The sequence below is a fragment of the Neodiprion lecontei genome, chromosome 5 (assembly GCF_021901455.1).
Source record: "Neodiprion lecontei isolate iyNeoLeco1 chromosome 5, iyNeoLeco1.1, whole genome shotgun sequence".
NCBI lineage: Eukaryota > Metazoa > Arthropoda > Insecta > Hymenoptera > Diprionidae > Neodiprion > Neodiprion lecontei.
Window position 1 is genome coordinate 31,979,336 of NC_060264.1, and position 17,531 is coordinate 31,996,866.

The 17,531-nt window shown below is 38.1% G+C and overlaps 3 protein-coding genes across 5 annotated transcripts; 2 read left to right on the forward strand and 1 right to left on the reverse strand.

The window, feature by feature from the left end:
• The first annotated feature begins 4 nt into the window (after nucleotides 1-4).
• Nucleotides 5-2,702, forward strand: LOC124294682. Of its 3 annotated transcripts, XR_006904613.1 has the most exons (6): nucleotides 5-110; nucleotides 1,330-1,615; nucleotides 1,713-1,800; nucleotides 1,892-2,032; nucleotides 2,184-2,237; nucleotides 2,423-2,702. XR_006904613.1 is itself a non-coding variant. In XM_046741134.1 (4 exons), the coding sequence occupies exons 1-3, from the start codon at nucleotides 1,180-1,182 to the stop codon at nucleotides 2,007-2,009; spliced, it is 642 nt and encodes a 213-aa protein (XP_046597090.1). In that variant the 5' UTR covers nucleotides 134-1,179; the 3' UTR covers nucleotides 2,010-2,032; nucleotides 2,184-2,412. The 3 variants fall into 3 exon arrangements, 1 of the variants encoding a protein (XP_046597090.1); XR_006904612.1 differs by lacking the exon at nucleotides 5-110 and having other exon boundaries at nucleotides 134-1,615; XM_046741134.1 differs by lacking the exons at nucleotides 5-110; nucleotides 2,423-2,702 and having other exon boundaries at nucleotides 134-1,615; nucleotides 2,184-2,412.
• On the reverse strand, nucleotides 2,699-10,092 carry LOC107217628 (nuclear RNA export factor 1). The gene is made up of 10 exons (XM_015655230.2): nucleotides 9,898-10,092; nucleotides 8,682-8,989; nucleotides 8,509-8,595; nucleotides 8,190-8,433; nucleotides 7,903-8,096; nucleotides 7,717-7,829; nucleotides 7,245-7,281; nucleotides 6,932-7,164; nucleotides 6,671-6,839; nucleotides 2,699-6,536 (listed from the first exon to the last, which is right to left on the reverse strand). The coding sequence occupies exons 1-10, from the start codon at nucleotides 9,974-9,976 to the stop codon at nucleotides 6,099-6,101; spliced, it is 1,902 nt and encodes a 633-aa protein (XP_015510716.1). The 5' UTR covers nucleotides 9,977-10,092; the 3' UTR covers nucleotides 2,699-6,098.
• A 2,887-nt stretch (nucleotides 10,093-12,979) lies between these two features.
• LOC124294683 lies at nucleotides 12,980-17,215 on the forward strand. Its single transcript, XM_046741135.1, has 3 exons — nucleotides 12,980-13,111; nucleotides 15,155-15,489; nucleotides 15,817-17,215. The coding sequence occupies exons 2-3, from the start codon at nucleotides 15,157-15,159 to the stop codon at nucleotides 16,054-16,056; spliced, it is 573 nt and encodes a 190-aa protein (XP_046597091.1). The 5' UTR covers nucleotides 12,980-13,111; nucleotides 15,155-15,156; the 3' UTR covers nucleotides 16,057-17,215.
• The last annotated feature ends 316 nt before the right edge of the window (nucleotides 17,216-17,531 follow it).

The following is a 17,531-nucleotide window of genomic DNA, read 5'->3' on the forward strand; positions in this document are numbered from 1 at the left end:
AGGGTAGAAGAGATGCATTATCTTCGTCAGTCATTACACTTCATTTTTTGATTCCATTTTTGTGTGGTTGCGCCCGAACATAAGCTACGTATTTCTACAGTCACGCAAATGTAGGTATCTTTGGAAAATATCAAATTTCAAGAGTTGTGGAACCAATGACATCGGTTGCGGTGTAAATCGATGTCGTATATCTGGAGCATAACATATGTAACAGAAAATTAGTTGATGCACTCTACCCTCTCTCTCTTTCTTTAGCACGCAACGGCCTTGCTTCGTGTATGTGATGATCTCAATTGTGAAATTGATTAGCGTCATTTTGATAAACTGGTGTTATTCGATATTAGTAAGGCGTTTGATACCGTCGCGTACCATCGATTACTCGTCAAGCTTCGGATTTTTGGATTTTCGCACGAGGTCCTGAATTTTATCTTCTCTTACCTAACTGGCAGAACCAAGGAAGTATTCACTTGTTGAAATCGCAAACCACTTTGGAAAGCAGTCGCTTTGAAAATTGCTTGAAATCAAAACGTAATAAAATGTTGAATGAAAAATGCCATTTACATGTTAAATGCCAATTTCTAAGGATCATTGAGGGGTTGGCGGATTATATACGTGGAATTTTCTAGACGCTGGTTGAAGCCTTGTCCAAATCCTGTACCGTAACAACTCCGTGCTGTTGCCCCGCCGTTAGTCATAAGAGTGTGGTGATTAGTCATGTAAAGGAAATAACAGCTGCAATGTTTCCCCACACATTCTTGTTGTTGTTACGTTTATGACTTTTCCTCGGTTACGGTTAGACTACCGCATTATCGGACACCCACGGAAGTTGACATATAAGTCATCATCGCTGGAATGGGTTTTACACAGTTATATCGTGACAAATTTTCAGAATACTTGTTACGAGGCTTCAATGCTCTGCATGGATTCTCCGCCAACTATACAGTAAAAATTGTTCATGCTATGTTATATGCGTATTTATACTCTAGATTGGTATACGTCCCTCGAATTTTTAAATTGGTTCGTAGGGACCGAGATATGTAACGCGATCACCCTGATTACGGGACCCGAACACGGTTGAGCCAATTATCGAAACACCTACATAGAACGAGGTGAAAATTTATTACGAAAATAAAACGGAGGCTAAGGTGTATTCTGATCTCGGTCTTGGCGGTTTTCACCATGCACACGGTCTTCTACACAGGTTGGGAGCTCCCATCCCTTTGTCTTAAAACGAGTCCTAATCGTATTGAAAGCGCTGTAATCGCGCATTTTTTTATTATACTATACTATTATACTATTATACTATTACATTCTCTGCGGCTGACGAAGACTCGCGGAGCTCTTGAGCTGAACGTGGAGGAAAAAGTGGAACAGCCAGAAGTCGATGCAAAAGATGAAGAAGAAATACACCATGGAGAGAGAAAAAATGGAACGCTTCTGGAGGGAAAGACTAGCATTGACGGTCAAGGCACCCATCGAACGATTTATGTCAATTGTTCAACAGCGGGCGTAACGTGCCGCACAGTAATGTGTGATCTTAACATGTCAAAAACATCTGGAGAAGTAGAAATTTCAATTCTAGATATGATATTTGACCTACAGCCGTTACTTACAAGTAAGATATTGGTATAGAGTATTGAAAGATATCAGTTTTTTCGCGACTGAATTTATCTTTTATATCAGTGCTATTTTTAGACTTCAACATTTTTCAGCCAACGGATATTCTTTCATCAGCTTCAGCACCGACGCGCGAGCACTAATCCTTGAACCGATATTATTGGACACGATGAATGGTTCGCGGTGAGTTGGCCATCTTTTGTGATCATCTATTGTACAATGTCTTGTTCATTATTTTAACTTTAAATTTCCCATTGTTATTACAACACAACAGCTTCGTAGAGGCTAAAGCGTCCACGGTACCTAATCGACAATTCGCCGGAGACTCAGACATTGGCGGGTTTGGTCTTACCAGTTTCGTTATGCGTTGGCCTTCTATCAGTCGTCCTTAATTCTGCTCATCGTTATGTTGAAAGTAAGTGGTTCAGAGCATACCGTGGCCGTTTGTAGTCATGCGCGAAAAACTTTCATCATCACGCACGGCCAGATACTTAAGATGAATAATTAATTCATTGCACGATGATACATTCATTGAATAATTTCAATTGCAATCGAAAATATTTCAGGTTGGTTTCTTCAACAGACCAAAGAAGGCCATGATCGCTTCGGTACAAAAAATGGTAAGTGATTATAGTTTTTCTTAAGACCACTCTCTTCGATTTTTCTCATCTTCGTCAACATTTTATTTCTCTCTAATACTCTGTGCATCGATTTCTACCGCGGCGATGTATTTGATCTGAATATTTCAAATATTTAATCGTCATTAATTACGCATTCTTCATCACGCATTTGATTGAAATTATAGACGTTGAAGTTGAAGGAGGACGACGGCTACGAAGAACTTAATCTCCACGAGTAATCGAATAAAATATGTCGAGATCTTTACGTAAAGACATTACCTATAATTGTCATAACGAAGTTCGTATGTATGTGTCTCGCGCAGTTTTCCACTGGCTGATCACAAACGCCTACTACATCTCTAAATTGAGACTTCATCAGTTTTTACATTATACATATTCGATATAAATACGGAGTTCTAGAGAAACTATGTAGAAGAATAATAATAAAATGTCTGACTATCATCGTTTTGAATATTTTTATTTACTTTTTTCCCTTATGTCTTAATGAAATAATAAATATATTACAGAAAAAACAATATTTTCGTATACCTGCTAATATTCTTTACATGTTACTGTTTTGCTTACTTACAGATAAGTAGGTAAGAGATTCGTGAAAACATATGTTACGCGATTAAAGTGGGCGTAAAAATTTTCCAACTAATAAATATTGTGTCCGTAAAACTTATGGATCAAAATGGCATAACAAAAAAATAGAAAAAAAAAAAAATAATACCGAACCTTCCCGTACATCGTTTCTTCTGAATTTAGAGAAGTTCATTGTGACAGTCGAAAAACTAAACGAAAGAAGTTTAATGAAAACATTGCAATTAAATAACCCGCTTGTACATGTGCATATTACCATTTTTTGTGAATTTTTTACTTAACATACAACAGTATTACGTAACGTCACATGTACAGGATATCGAAGACCCATCTTTGCACATATGGACAATAATATTTGTATACACATCATCAGATAAACACTAAATACATAAAACAGTGTGCGTTCAAAGTACGCAGAAAAATTAAACATATATCTCATTGAAATTATATTCATTTTTTTCAATACACGAGATATGGTGAATAATTGGGCGTATGACGAGTAGTCATTATGCATCCGGTGATACGTCAATAATATAATCATTGCAAATGATAATTTAATGAATAATGACTTAAGAATAACTATGATTACATACAAGTGATAAAGAAAAATCATTATTTTCTTTTTGTCGTTAATAACAATAATAACGTTTTAATTTTCTTATTAGTATTTCACGTATTATTGCAGACTTATGAAAAATTGAAAAAAATTTGGGTCAATGTTTTCCACACCTTGCCAAAGAATAAAAGGTTACGAATAGAAGGCATTGATGACTTGATGATATTACTATAAATTTGAAGAAATGTACATTTATTACTTTTGTTTCATAAGCGGAATACATGGTGTACATAATAAGCATGAAATATCTGATTTTATTCAAAATTTCAACAACTTTGTACTTCAAGGTTGATATGGGTTTGGCGTTATTGATAGTCTCATCGATTACAAACAATAAATCATACGAAACAATAATAAAAAAAAAAAAAAACTCTGCCATAGAATTTGTTCCTTCTTTTAATTATCAGGGCAGGCGATGCAGAACTCAGTAGATAAGCACTACTCTTGTAGTATTGTTTTTTTTTTGTTTTTAGCAACTTTCTTTTAAAATTTAAGCATTTAAACACAAGTGTTGTTTTCTTCTTCTGGTTCTTTTAGTAAATTTTTTATTTATTCATTTTTCTAATTAGAGTTTATCTTCGCCTGTCATTGGAGATTTTGAGGCCTCGGTATCGTTAAATTGGGCAAATGCTTCCCTCTTCCTCGGTAGTGTTACTGTCTTGAAGTACGAGATGATTCAGACATAACGTTCATACGTTTTTCAAGTCCTTGGGAGTTTGGAACTGAAATTTCGAAACGCTGAAACGTGCATCTCCGCACATTATCGATGAATTGCCTGACTGCCGTTAAGTCGTAGCTTCAGTCAGTCAAACGAAGATGTGTCAAGCATATCCTGGTAGTTTCCAATCTCCAGAGAGAGAGAGAGAGAGAGAGAGGGAGAGAGAGATATATATTTGCAATCTTTATCTTTGAGTTGACTTTTAACTTCATCCAATGTAATTTTTACTGCCACTGATTTTTATTAGTTTCGTATGACATCGTCTCTTCATTTTCTTTAATCCAAAGTAAATTGTTTTAGAAAAAGAAAATAAAGTAAAAAAAAGAAATGATAAAGTGATTTTCTTTCTCGATGAATTTTCATTATTGTCATGCGGTGTTTTTTATCATCGGGAAGTTATAGAGAAAATAAATCATCTTAATTATTCGCTATGCTTGACTATTGTCATGAATTCTTGTTTTCTTCCAAACCATTGTCAAATTTTTGTTTTTGTACAAAGAAATGGAAAGCTATTTCATGCTTATCATGCATCATAATCCAACTGTACACGAATTATCGCATTAATCTAATTCCATGATTTAATCTACGGATTTCCATAATTCTTTTTCATATATTTATACATTCCTGGCATCCCTTTTTTCCGGATATAAGGTATCACTGAGTTTCCCATGTATTATAAGTGAATACTTTCATATTTTACGAATAATATGTATCCGTGAAAGCAGATACTTATAATTGAACAGAATTAGTGTGAAATCTATTTATACGTTCTCAATGAGTTACCAAATTTGTTGCTACTGACGTGTGCTGATACTTTGCCATTATTTCTCCAGGACAGCAGAAAAACTATAGTCACACTGGTTAAAAACCTTAGTAGGATATAATAGAGAACGAACCACCAACACCAGAAAAATTGTAGTTTCTGTCTCACTCCATTGTGTTTTTGGTTCGTATTCCATAGAAACCCATAGTTCTTCAAGGTCTTTTAACCAAATTAGAAACTATACATATTTACCGTAAAATTTTTTTTAATGTAGTCTCAATTTTGACGAAATTGTTGATCAGATTCATAACGTATACCAAGTGAAACGACAGATTTGCAAGTATAAGTCTATTTATTTATGCTTTTCGTTCATTCCTTGACCATCAGATGACTTGGAGAAAAAAGGCTTCGGTATTTTTCAGGCGTAAATATTTTTGAGAGAAAAGACACGTGTGGCTAACAAAATTTACGTAGTATTGTGGTAAATTTCTACATGTTAGACAGATAATATGATTTTTTCGAGATGATGGTAAGCTGAACAGAATTTTTTTTCTCTTTTACTTCTTCGCTTATATATATGTATATACATACACACACATTTCTCCTATAAAGCGTGATATTTACAATGTAGCTACCAATAGCTATTTCGCGTAAAACTGAAATTCTCATTTGTTCCAGTTTTTTTACTTTGTCTTTTTAGTTTTCTTTTTTTTTGTTTCAAAATATAGTTAGTTTTATTACAAATATTTGAAGAATTCGGCGTAACGTATAATCGTGTCTTAAGGTGAACAAACCGAGCAAAATTAACGAGAATTTGAATAAGAAATATCTATTTGGAAACCAACTAGATTCAATCATAACTTTAACTTTCAACTTTTGAGCAAGCATTGCAAATAAATATTTTCCCCGTCACATTTATACGTTGCGCAACGCCTCACAAAACAAAGTTCGACCTATTTCAAACTCACAAGTTTTGAAAACATACGTGCTACTGCACATTTTTACGAAATGAATAAACAACTAAGAGTAAGATCTCGGTTGAAGGCTCTTGGAGTAGCAGCGGATGTTTACCTGGTCAAATGCTGCTGGAGTCGTTGACAAAAGCGAGGAAAATTTGATAACAATGGTAAGGTGAAATGCACTAGGGAGAAATGCAAAGTTTCACGTTTTGTTCGGTAAAAAAGCTTCCGGCGGTATTTGACCAAGTGTGTAAAATTCCTGAAACGCTGCCAAAGCGTTATTAAAGTCCCATTGAACCTCCGCCAAGCATTTGAAACTCCACTCCAAGTTCATCTTTGTCTTTTCACTTAGCGCTATCGTCATGTGTTGTTTCGCTTCATCACTAATTCCAGTTACAACTGATGTACCTGATGATGTTGATGCCGGTGTTGAGGAACTAGATGGCTGACTCTGTCGCACAGTGAATGCTTTCTTCTCCTGCTCGTCGGTTGGATGGCTAATATGCAATTGCTCATTGCAAATGCAGTACCCTCCACCCTCAGGGACTATGAGAAAAGTTCGATTGAAGTAGCGGATAGGATTTTTCTTACCATCCAGCTCCTTGAATAATCCGGTAACGATTATCATCATCATGGTTTCCTGTAAATTTAACATAATTAGATAAACAAGTTTCAAGCGTTTTCACAGCATTTCAGTAGAATACATGCGAGATGCACAAGACTTTGGTAAAATTCTACAAAATAAATTAATTTTTTTTTTGAGGTTTAACTTACCGTGGCTAAGCATAGATCCATAGTAAAGCCGTCCAGGTCATGTTTAGTCTTGGGCATTTCTGATATAAAGGAAACTACAGGAAGTCTGCCTTGCTTTAGTAGCTTCCGTTTTCTCTCGATGTCGTTAAGGCGGAACAGATTTCTATTCTCACGTAGGTAACTATCCAATCTAGGAACGGATATAACAATGAATGAATTCTCATTCTTTGAGACCATGGGAAAAAATCAATAAAATAAGAATTATAGCACAGTTTTACTTACTTATTGCCGTTACTTCCATAAGAAACAGTCATACTAAATGAGGCCTGTTCATGATATGCATCTAGCAATGGCTGACGATTATCACTGTCGAATATCATGAAATACTGCTGCAGAAATTGGCCAGCAATTGCTTGCGCATCTGTATTAACGACGTACATTCTTTGAGTAGGCGGTAAACTGGCTGTCTCGTCGGCGACGTCAAATCGAATAGGCGGTGGGAGTATAATTCCGTCCTTTTTGAACAAAAAAGTACGGTGAAAACCTTAACTGACGAAGTTTCAGTGGAAAGTAGAATCGCAGCGATAACACTTACCAGTTTCAGAAGTCTTGGAAACCTCTTTCGTACGTCACTATCGCCAAGAAAGAAAAGCCAGAAGCCCGGAAGCTCGGAGTTAGTCATAATCAGAGACAGAGAGACGTTTACAGTTATTAAAATTGGATTGTACAGGAAATCAAGAAGGCAACAGAAATTGGGTACTAAGTAGGTATTTACGTTATGTTTCATCAAACATAAGACGTTTGACGCTATTCTTGGACTCACTTTAACTTTCAAATCTATTCAAAATCCCAACAATTTTCCAACATTGTTTTCAGGTTACGCAGTATACAATTGTGTCTAAATGTCGGTGGAAAATTGATGAGCTCAAAAGAAATAGGTGTACCTGTGTTTCTGCTTTACAACACGTTGCTGCACTTCTGATAATCATTTTCAATGCTTCTCTGACAAGAGAGAACGACATTGTAGACTTGATTAGGACAAGACAAAGCAAATTGAATCAGTTTACCTGAAATATGCAGTTTGACGATCTTTGTACTTTGCGCAAACGGGATTACCAGCGAGCCTCAGTTCTTCTAGTTTTAGGTCCTTTATCACATCCAGATGACTGACTTCCTGTATCTAAAATACGGCCGTCAAAATCTGATAGTTTTCTAAAAGTGCCTTTGATTTGGGTAATTTGATGCTAACTCACCCGATTCTCACCGATGTATAAAACTTTGAGTTTTGGTAACTTTTTGGTTAAAATATTGAGTCGCTCGATAACTGCCAGTTTGTTACCATCTAAATTTAATGCTTCTAAGTTGGGTATGTGCTCGGCGACGATGTCTATAACTGCGGCCAACATCAGTGGCCTGAATAAGGCGCAAAAGTAGTCTGTTACAAGGTCTAAAATTGGAAAAACATTGAAAACAGATGCTGATTTGAAATGATACCAATTAGTATGAAACTAGCGAAATTCGTTGAACTGATAGAACTCACCAGGATCTTGATGAAATTTGGAAAGATCTAGTGCATTAGTTTCCTGCACGTATCTCTTTACCATGGCAAGTTTCATCCTTTCTCTAAGCGTCTGATCGATTTCAACTTGGGGAAAACCAGGCTTTACTCTTACTTGTATCTTGAATCCATCATTGGTAGTTATTTTACGATCGCAGTTGTATAATTTGTCGGCGGTGTTCGGGTCATCGACATAGAACACGGCTTCATTTGGTAAGACTTTGTACTATGGATAAAGGGAATTATGCGAATACGAAATATGGAAGTTGGCTCAAATTCGATATTCAAAAACAAAACTTACCATTATTGGTACGAACATATCGGGTGATATGTAACTGTTCAGGCTCTTCACTACAAAGTCTTTCTGGTACTTGTGTCCATATGGTATCTAAAAAAAAATTTTACAATCATATTTCACTCTATTTTCAGATCTGCAAGCTGTTTCAATCATTTCACACATACTAAAGTTCTCACCGTAACTTTGAACCAGTTGGAGTCTGCGAACATTGGAGGGCGGTGTTGAGACCCCTGCCTTCCCTCTCTCCGGCCATGCTGCGGAAACGGAATCAATCTACCCCAAGACGCCCGCCTACCGATTTTGCCCCTGACCAAGACTTGCCTAGGTCCATTGCTCGCTCCTACGGTCATTGAGATGTCTTCGCCCAGGTAATTTGTTAACCCAGTTTTGAGGTTTCTTCCTCGATCCGGTCCGTGTCTTCCTTGTGATTTGAATGACACTCGAGGTCTCCCGGAGTTCGGGTGGATTGTGCGATTGTCGTGATCTATAGTGAATTGCAAATGATCAGTGGTGATAAGACAAGACTGAAATATTCAAAATATGCGAATTTACTTCCAATTTCGTATTAATACCATAATTGTTTGTGGATTCTACAACATAAATGTGGCAGATTGCTTAAAATAAGTTTTTGATATGGATGTGGTACGAAATATAAATTTATTTGGTAAAAGAAATTTCCAGTGATATTACGGTTCGGAAAATCTTGAATTAAAATTGAGGAAAGGAAGATTGGTTTTATAACGAGTATAAATCCAATTGCACAATTTATCTTGTAATGTTTACCGCTATGGTTTTTTATTTTCCAGAAACTTGTATAATGAGGCAGTTTTGCGTTCTTAGACTCCGCTTTTATTAAAAATAGAAAAACAATGGAAAGTTTTCATTCTAATATTTGTTTCCTGTATCAAAAAAACATTAGGGGCATTCTGTTGGAGTTGAATGCACAATTCACATTTGTTGACAAGCTTGACAGTCGTTTTGTTTGGCATGAAATCATTACATTCGTGATTTTTAAAATTCGAGTCAACTAATAATTGGCTCTCAGATACTCGAACTTGAAGAATATGCTCGTGAAAGTTGAAAATTGAATCCTCGCTTGATTCGTTCGGCAAAAATCGCGTTATTCACAGACGCCAATTTGGGCATAAGTAGCGTGCAGTCAAACCGTGGTTGTATGCGTTGGCGTCTTTTATCTTTGTTCGTCATTCAGATTTTGGCGAACGAAGGCGAGCAAAATACGGAGAGTTTGCGTTATTCTATCGCATAGTTAAGCGGCAGGTCAGGCGACGATGGTGTAAAGTGCAAACACAATATTGCGTCGTTGAGCAGCTGCATCGTTTGTTACTGAATCGAAGGGATTTGTTAGCTTTGACAACTCTCATTTCCACTTACCGAAGTAGTGTTTACCCTGCACGTTTTGCGCAGCGGGATCTCTTCCGTTCCACTGAGCTTTGCTGGATTTCTTTGGCATTTTTAACGGCAAAACTTTACACGTTAACAAGAATCAGCAACGAAAATACAACACGCAGCTTAATTAGTTCCTCGTTACTGAAATTCCTCAGAGGGCAGCCATTTTGTCTGCAGCTGCGACGGGTTAGATAGTTCGATTCATCGGACGATAGGGGAATTCCTTGCGTCGACCATCCGCTGCGAGGTATCGATTGATTCATTTGAAATTCAAATGCGAACGTTTCGTACTGCAACGTCAATCCCAAGATCTTGGCCCCTGGGGCCTGATTCTGACTTATTTTTCACTTGTGAAAAAAAGATTTTCCGTTTAAACTACCTTCTGATTGGTCTAGATGAGACTTATCGCCGCTTTCACGAGTGAAAAATAACTCAGAATCAGGGTCCTGGTGCCAATCGGAAAATAATGCACTTTGCTTAATAATTTCACCGTCAAAGAATTATTGCGATCCATACATCGGCAGTATCCATACTTCTCTTGATCTATTCTTATTCCATTATCTGGCCGAACCCCCAATAAACGAATGGATTCGGATCCTGAATTCTTTCTCAACTAGGTTACGGAGTGGTTCTCCTGTACCTTCTTACAGCTAAATTCCAACTCACTTCGCAGTTTGAAACTTATTACCTTCGCTATATCCATCAAGCTATAATCTCTGTCGAAAATGCTCATAGAATCATATAAGTTCTGCCTCAATTTTCAGCAGCATTTGAATTCTTTACTCAATATGTGGTGTAGACTTTGTCGCCGCATGAACTTCGATCATTTCAAACGGAAAAATCGGGCACTTAGATTCCCTCGGCTTACTCACTTCTGTCTTCGCTTATTTGCATCTGCTTATTTAATATGCAGATTTTCCGTGAGAAGGATAACTGTAAGTATGCATAGGTATGTGAGCACAATCTACGTATAGAATCTCATAAACCGAACACAGTATTAAAATTGATAAACGGTGCACACACGCCTCGATTACGTGTCTAAGTATTATACTTGTATATTTTCGAACGCAAAGGTGCCTGCAATACACGTGATCGTCGCATGCGGGTTTTCCATGGCAACGAGTTGTTGTTGTTGCTGTCGTCGTGGTGTTGTTATTATTATTGTTACTAATCTCACTGCTATTGTTAGGTAATATTTATCTTTATTTCATGCATACTTTATACATACCTATACTCTTATAAATACAGCTATTATTATTGTCATCACCGATCGATAGGGTAATAATGGTTCTCGCAAAGTAATGACAAGTCATCCAACGGCAATGGAAAATTTGAACAACGCGACTAGATGCTATAACCGTGCGGAGCCAAAGATCGAAAGTCGGGACGACGCGACAGTTCAAAGACCCTGGTTAATTCGAGGAAACTTTTCAAATACCTCAGTATAATGTACTATTGTGTATGTGTTCCTGTATCTATAACACCATATACATCGCGGTACATGAAACTGGAGTAGTTTCACCGCGTTATCGTTATGTCATTGTTGTATCCTTTTATGTGTCGTATAATAATAATAATAATAATAATATATACATATAGGTACATAACTGACAGGAAAACAATGGAGAGGAGTGAAAAATGAATAAGAGGAAAAGAAAAAAAAAAAATATTCGCAAAAGCGATTGCTATAATTCCGCGAACAAAAGAAGCGGTGGCTATATACACATTTATATAACCTAATTTGCTGAAATCAATTATTAAATTATGAGAACATCTCGCTGACACGTGTAAATGTTGTTTATGCGTGAAATACAATGCGCGTACATTATAAACTATATACCTATATATGAAAATAAGGAAACGGAGATGACGCAACGTATAGAAAAGTTTAATTAATGTTGTGAAAAAAAAAAGAAAAGTGAATGTTCAGATACTGGGTACAGTCGACAATTGCATCGAGCGAAAGATTTTCCTAACCAAAGTTATTACAAGGTTATTATTAACGCATTGTACTATAAAGGTATACTATGAGCACGGACGTGACAATTACACGTATACACTCAGGAAATAAAGTAACATATATATATATACCATAAAATCGAGACTCTAGACACGCGACGCTTACAGGCCGACGAACGGAGGCGAGGCAAGGGTTGGATGGTCAATAAACGTTGCCGCCCACGAGGTAGAAGCTCTAGCAGCAGGTGAGAACTGATTGGAAAAAAGACCTACTCATCGTAGTTTTCTGTATACGTATGCGTACACGTGGCTGGATATACAGCGAAGCTTCGAGCACTCGCTGAAACAAGCACGACAAGACACAAAGAGTGATAAATACGTACGTAAAACTTGGGAACGCGGTGTGATGGGAAGGGTGAAAAAGAGTTGAAAACAAATACACACACACACACACACATTAAGGGTTGGAAACTCGGACGGTCAATATAATAGTATATTGTCTGTTTTTAAATTTTTCAATCTTAAATCGAACTGGAGGAAAAAAATAATCTGAGCAAATACCTGGGATATTAGTAACGATCATTCACTGCAATTGTGTGAACCAAAAAATTGGCTTGCATATGTGAATAATTATGTTTCGCTGAGAGCATTCCGATGTAAACTTAATGTTGCAGATTGGATGCCTGTGTGTACAGTGACGCTGGTCCTGCGAAAAGATGCACAAATTCATAAGATTGAAGTTAATACGTAACGTTAGACCAACGGATAATCGCAACAAACATCATTATTTTGCAACTAGAGAATAATTTGGAAGGAGTTGAGTTTGCAAAATATTAGTGTTACGATTTATTGAATATCAGACGATTCTAGATAGTTGCAAAATGCCTAGTTTTTATAGAAAACTATGTGTCGTTATAATTTATAGACTCCGAACTTTGTACGAATTTCAGTTGGGTACGAGCTTGATTTCACTAGTTGACAAGAATATAAGATAATTAAACTATTACCAATGTACAATATTTGTCCTGAATGATCACATACCGTGATTAGACGTCCGTCATGTAATTTTCGTTTATATATATCTTCGCCGTTAATTTCTGCGCGCGCGTCAACCTCAATCCCCACCCCTTGAGTAAATGTTCCCGGGGGTTCCCAGAGCGGATATTTGCCAGTTTGCTACCCTGCAGTATCCACGGTCAACTTTCAAACGGTTTTCTGAGTGGTGCCTCGCGGTGTACGGGTGAGTTGTATTTTTGATAATTCAAGGAACAATAATATTAGGTTTTTAGCGGTTAGACTTTTTAAATTCTGATTAAGTACAAATAGCTGTTTAGTATAATGATATTGCACCTCGAATTCAAACACCTAAGTAAATTGCTTTGTGATTTTGATGTGATCTCGAATAAAAGATTGGAACGTTCTTTTGTACAAATCGGATTGAGGTTCAATCCACAGAGAGTTTGAGGGTAAACGAAAAGCTGCTGATAAAAAATGTGGGACTAAGTTTTGGTAACTTTTGTAACCACGATATATATTTCAACAATCAAACTAGCAATGATAAACTATATGTATATTCGAGAATTTCAATATTTTAAATAAAAATTATATTCACTCCCCAATGGGCAGGCTACAGACGTCGGTTTTATTCATAGCTGATTGTCAGATTATTTTCTATACATACCTACGGCCTGATTAGTGATCAATCGATTGTACATAGTAAAGACAATTGCAGCCATGAACTAATTAGTAAGGGTAAGTTTGTTGATCCTGACATGTTTTCCTACTTTAATTTCAACTTATGACACACATTCATCCAGAGGGCTAAGAACATTTATGATACTTCGAAAGTCACATTATACATACGGTATATTACCATTACCATGGTCTGTAATTTGTCTGACGTTATTGACGAAGACCTGCTAAGTTTGTTCAACGACTTTTAATCTTGGATTTGGTTTTGAGAACTAGCAAGTTCCAGAATGTACAGATTTGCAAAACATCAACTGCACGAGCACTTGAGTATCCGAGAGATGCGATGTGTAAAAATTAGCCAACGAGTCAGGTTTCTAAGAATGCTTGCTTCCAACTTCGTGCGATGGCGTGTGTTTCTCTTGATCAAGCGCACCGTCATTTTTACTTTGGATTGATTCGTTGCATACCTTTTGCCTTCTGAAAACTGACCCTCGCGTGTTTCTCGGTGAGAAATAATCGATCGAAACGAGGGCAGACCCTCACGTGCGTATACCCTCCTATAAACGCAAACTCCTCGTAACTATTGTGTATACATTTATGGCGTATGCATATTACCATATAACTGCGCTATATATTTAAAATCACGATAATCATAAGTATGTTCGGAAGTTCGCTGAGATTATGATTATTCGATAATACATGAAAGCTCGTCCTCTATCAGTTTTTCAGAGTCTGGGAGCACTCGAAAGTTACTGGACGATACCTGAATGTCCACAACTTTGCTTTGTAATAAGTAATTGTCGCGAGGTTCTAGGTACGATAATTATTTATTCTGATTTGTTCGATTCTACAGAACTATTATACCATCAAACGATCTATGAGAAATAATTGAAATCGTGTCGCATGGAAAACCTGGAAATCTCCGTATTTAAGCGGTCGATTTTCACTTAAGGATATTTCACAGCTTTGCTGAAAATGATGCCAAGATCTCAGAAAAAAATCTCGCCGGTTAGTTTTAAGGTGCGTTGAGCACGGGGTCAAGTGACCGGCATCGTTATTGCGTAAAAGTTAACCTTTTTTTGGCCATTTCTATTCGTCATTGCATGCATGTAGAATTCATAGTAGAATTGCACTAACTCCGGCATTTTCGCGTCAATGCTGCGTAGGCCGCGATACCTGACAATTGAAAGAGGTGACATTTTACTCAGTCGGTAAGGCCAGACTAAAAAATCCTCTTAATGAGATTAAGCTGACATCAGAGTTTCATAAATTTTAGGAAATTCGTTTGACAAAGAATTTTTCTATCAAACCGACTGAATCAACCCGCAATCCTTGAGTACAGCGATTAAAAAACCTGGTTCCAGCGACGGGCTGCGGGTTCAGTCGCCGCTTGATATCAAACAGATAATAGTCGAAAGAAGCGACATGTTACTCAGTCGGTAAGGCCTGACTGAAACATTCTCTTAATGATATCAAGCCGATATCCGAGTTTCATAAATTTTAAGGAATTCCATTTGACAAAGAATTTTTCTTTCGAACCGACCGAATGAACCCGCAATCTTCTAGTACGGCTATTAAAACCTTGTTCCAGCGATGGGCTGCGGGTTCAGTCGCCGCGTGGTACCAAACAGTAGCGGCGACCCGGGTGCAGGAGGCGAGATCGGCGGCTCCTTCGTCGGCGACGAAGTAGCGACGGCAGGGGCAAATGCAGCGAATGCGGTCATAGGGGGGGCGACGAAAGATTCGCCCCTGAGTTTCGTAGTGCCGATCCGGGATACAGAAGGGTCAAAAGAGGGCAGTATAATACGCCGGCATCCGCCGGTGCGGCTGCGACGCCTCGAGGAAGAGCAGCAGCTCCACCGTCCGAAGCTGACCCTCGGAGCCCTGGAACGCCGGCAGGCCGAGGCCGAGGAAAGGCGTCGAAAGGTGTGGAATTTCACGCTACCGCATTGCACGCCTCGGTGACCCGTGAATGATCCGTACACGTGCAGCATGCAACGATCACGCGGAGGTCACCTCGGCGATGCGGTCGCGAAATTGTAATAAGCATTTTCGAAGTTTAACGCCTTAGAGGTATATTATATCCAGTTACAATATTACACCAAGTCGAGGCGTGTATGATCGCCTCCCGTCTCGAAGCTTCTGATTAAAATCTCGCAGTCTGGCCGCCATGTTCTTCAGAGACGGGCGGAGCGATTGGGTCGTGTAAGTAGATATAATGCAGCAACGCTGAGTGCCGCTGTTTCTTTTCAGATATTGGACTCCAGGGTCCAGTCTGCGCAGCACTTTCAGCGCAAGGTGCTGCAAGGAACGGGGACAGTTACGGCGTCTACGTCTCCGTCTGATGACTTGGATCGGGACCGGGATCGGGACCAGGAGAAGGTAGTCCAAGTCATAGGAGAACGCAAGGAGGCGGAAAACGCGGAGGGCGAACACCAGGAAGAATTGAATCGACCTGCGGTACCTGCAGGAGCTGATTCTTCGTCGTCTTGACAACGGGCCGATTCGTAGTGCTGTCTCGTTTATATCGTTGTCGATATACCTATCTTTATACATTACGTGTATATACATATCAGCGTCCGTGGAAGGGTAATAAAGTTATGTCCGGTCCTTGCTCGTGTGTGACGAATACATGCACAGAATACACACTCGTTCATATAAAATGACGATCGGTTGAATTTTTTTTTGTCGTGTAAACGATTCCTCCTCAATCTTTGTGTTTTTCTCGTTTAAGGTTAGGGTTGTATGTTGTATATAACGCAAGTATGCAAAACACGTGTCGTCGATTTCACGCACGGTCAGAATTGACCTCTTGCTAATGTTCCGCCGATATTGAAAGTTTTTGCATCGTAATAAGAAGATCAGTTGTACGTAATGTGAAAACACCGAAATCGATTTTAACCGTGCCCGACGATGACACGTGTGTTAAACGCAATTTCAACCACTTTAAATTTATTCCTCCAGGCCAATTACACAATGTAGTGATGTATGTACATAGGTATGTACTTATTATATTTGACTCTAAAATTCAACTGCAGTTAAAATTATTTTCAGTTTCAGTTGCATTGGCATATCACGTTATGATAGTCGTCTTATCGTTCTCTTGCGAATGAAGAGCGCAACTTCTTAATGATGAGTAATGTATGTACATACATTAGCTGTAAACCACATTATCTGCATGTAAACTATAAGGGAAGCATAACGTAAAATCTCATGTAATTGGAGATCAACAGTTGTTTCTAAACTTGTGAGTACCTTTTATCCTGTAAAATTGATTGTAAAACGTAAACTCTACATAGATGTGTCGGCCATTTTGATTTGGGTTGAGGTGAGATTTGCAGCGGTTGGTATGACGCTAAACTCCTTGTTTGTTTTCTCTCTCTGTCTGTCTATCTGCGATCATTTAAAGGATAACCCTTATACACTGTTAAAATGGTGGTGTTAAAATTGGCAAAAATGAACGGTTGGCATCACTGTGTAAGATTTTTTTATGCTCAATTAGTAAAGTGAACATCAGATGCCGTTAGATCCATAATATCAGATAGTGACGAATCGCCACGAAATTATATAGTCTATGTAGAAGTCCTGCACACCATATTTTGCTTTGCAGTGTACTCGTATAACGAATGAAATTGGCACTGTGCTATAATAATACTAGTTTATTTTTTTTCCATCGTGTCTGCTCCCGATTTTACTAAAATGTTTTCTTTTTCAGTACTTGTTAAAAATTTTTCTAGCGGCATCATAAAAAGTATAAAAATGAACCACCCTAACGTATAAGTATCAGAGTTGAGGTAAGGCCGAATGTACCGATATTTAGATTACACCAAACCCCGCAGGAGCGCAGGATCGAAAGGCAAGACACCGTGCAACGTGGATTACAAAGACATGGCAAGGCAGGCAGGCAGGCAGAGCCGCGAGTCGTCGAGGAGCCTGCAGAGTACCTATAAGAAGAGACGTGGATGATC

Coding starts and splice junctions, on each gene's coding strand:
- LOC124294682 (XM_046741134.1), top strand. CDS start 1,180: ATGCACACGGTCTTCTACACAGGTTGGGAGCTCCCATCCCTTTGTCTT. Junction 1,616..1,712: donor CCTACAGCCGTTACTTACAA/GTAAGATATTGG, acceptor AACATTTTTCAG/CCAACGGATATTCTTTCATC. Junction 1,801..1,891: donor GACACGATGAATGGTTCGCG/GTGAGTTGGCCA, acceptor ACAACACAACAG/CTTCGTAGAGGCTAAAGCGT.
- LOC107217628 (XM_015655230.2), bottom strand. CDS start 9,976: ATGCCAAAGAAATCCAGCAAAGCTCAGTGGAACGGAAGAGATCCCGCT. Junction 8,596..8,681: donor CCAACTGGTTCAAAGTTACG/GTGAGAACTTTA, acceptor ATTTTTTTTTAG/ATACCATATGGACACAAGTA. Junction 6,537..6,670: donor TGGATCTATGCTTAGCCACG/GTAAGTTAAACC, acceptor TTAAATTTACAG/GAAACCATGATGATGATAAT.
- LOC124294683 (XM_046741135.1), top strand. CDS start 15,157: ATGGGCTGCGGGTTCAGTCGCCGCGTGGTACCAAACAGTAGCGGCGAC. Junction 15,490..15,816: donor CCGAGGAAAGGCGTCGAAAG/GTGTGGAATTTC, acceptor GTTTCTTTTCAG/ATATTGGACTCCAGGGTCCA.